This window comes from Sesamum indicum, linkage group LG13 (genome assembly GCF_026168435.1).
Source record: "Sesamum indicum cultivar Baizhima isolate 11 linkage group LG13, ASM2616843v1, whole genome shotgun sequence".
Lineage (NCBI taxonomy): Eukaryota > Viridiplantae > Streptophyta > Magnoliopsida > Lamiales > Pedaliaceae > Sesamum > Sesamum indicum.
This window is the reverse complement of record NC_142669.1, coordinates 2,077,379-2,078,980: the sequence shown is the minus strand read 5'-3', so window position 1 is coordinate 2,078,980 and position 1,602 is coordinate 2,077,379. Positions and strand designations below refer to the sequence as shown.

At 39.0% G+C, this 1,602-nt stretch overlaps 1 protein-coding gene across 1 annotated transcript; it reads right to left on the bottom strand.

Annotated features, from left to right (window-relative positions):
- Positions 1–265: 265 nt before the first annotated feature.
- Positions 266–1,249, bottom strand: LOC105162775 (uncharacterized). Its single transcript, XM_011080896.1, has one exon. The coding sequence runs from the start codon at positions 1,247–1,249 to the stop codon at positions 266–268; it is 984 nt and encodes a 327-aa protein (XP_011079198.1).
- Between the last annotated feature and the right edge of the window lie 353 nt (positions 1,250–1,602).

Sequence of the window (1,602 nt, the reverse complement as noted above, 5' to 3'; positions counted from 1 at the left end):
ATTTGACAGAACTTATGATATCAAGATTCCTCAAGTTATGAAATAAATCTGCATTCATGGACATGTGGGCTGAGGCGCCACTGTCCATGATCCAGTTCTCATTTAAATCAAAGCATTCTTTATGAAGAAGTGTACCTGCAAAGTTCATAGAGTTGTCTGTGTATATTCTATTTGAATAGCTCTGCGAGATGTCTGAATTGTGAAGTGCTCTTCTAACCTCAGCCTTAATCATTTCTGATAAGTCACTTTCATTATGGGAAGTGCCTTAGATGACCCTTCTTCTGTCTTCAAGACAGGCATTGAAGGATTTGTTTATGACTGGTTTATTCATTCCTTTTCTCTGCTTCATCAAGTCCTCATACCAGTCAGGATAGCCGTTTAACTCGAAGCAATTTTCTCGTAAATGCCCAGTCTTCTTACAGTGTGTACAGTACATCTGTTTCTTTTCAATGGCACTTCTTTTCTTGACAGGATTCTTGGTCACAACCTGTCTTCTTGCATCTACGGATTGAACAGCCATGACTTCTTCCTTCTCAAGTTCACTGCTTCTTGCATTAACCTCTCTTTGCTTTCCTACCTCCAAAATCATAGAAAATGCCCTTCCTATCGATGGTAATGGATCCATTAATAAAATTTGATTGCGAACATGATCGTAAGCATCGTTTAATCCCATCAAGAATTGGATTAATTGGGTGAAGTTAGCCTTTTCTCCAAATTTTGTTGCAGCTCCACAGGAACACACCGGCAAAGGGTCTAGACTCAATTGTTCGTCCCATAATTTCTTGAGCTTAATGTTGTAAGCAGCTAGTGTTTTGTTTCCTTGGGAAACAGAACAAATCTCCTTTTGTATTTGATATAGGAGTGGTCCGTTACTTTGGCCGAATCTTGATTCTAAATCAAGCCAAAGATTTCTTGTGGAGGAGGTGCAAAGAAACGCTTCTGCTATGTCTTTTGTAGTGGAATTTAGTATCCAAGATACCACCATACAGTCTGCTTTTCTCCACTGTTCCATCTCAGTGTGGTCTTGTTCAAGTTTGGGGCAAGTCCCGTCTATGAAACCTCCTTTGCCTCTGGCACCGAGTGTAAATCTGATGGATCTCACCCAGGTAAAGTAATTGGTTCCATCAAATGGTGTTGTTACTAGGCTGACGCCTGGATTATCACTTCCCTGTAGTTTCATAGTTTCTGAAATAGATTGAGGTTTTGTATCATCTTGTTTCCTTCCTTCCACTGGTCTTTTGTCAGTCATGGTCTGCGTTTCTTTTTCTTTTGTTTCTTGGTTTAAAGAAGGTTATGGATCTTTTATGCTCTTGATACCATGCTAAAACCTAACACTGGAAGTATCTCATTTTGTATTCAAGAAGGGTGCAGAAACTGATTATCAAGAAGTAAAGATGGCAGCAGTTTCATTGATATAGAAAACTCATCTACAGAACATAAGGGTCTGCAGTCCCTTTTATAAGAAGCAAGGAGTACAACTACCTTTCTAACTAACAAGAAGAAGTAGTAAAAAACGGATAGTAAAAAAGCGTTCCTTTAAAAATGCGCTTTTATGAGTAAAGTTCACTTCTTCTTACGCTTGTTCTTTCTTTCTCCGTTCTG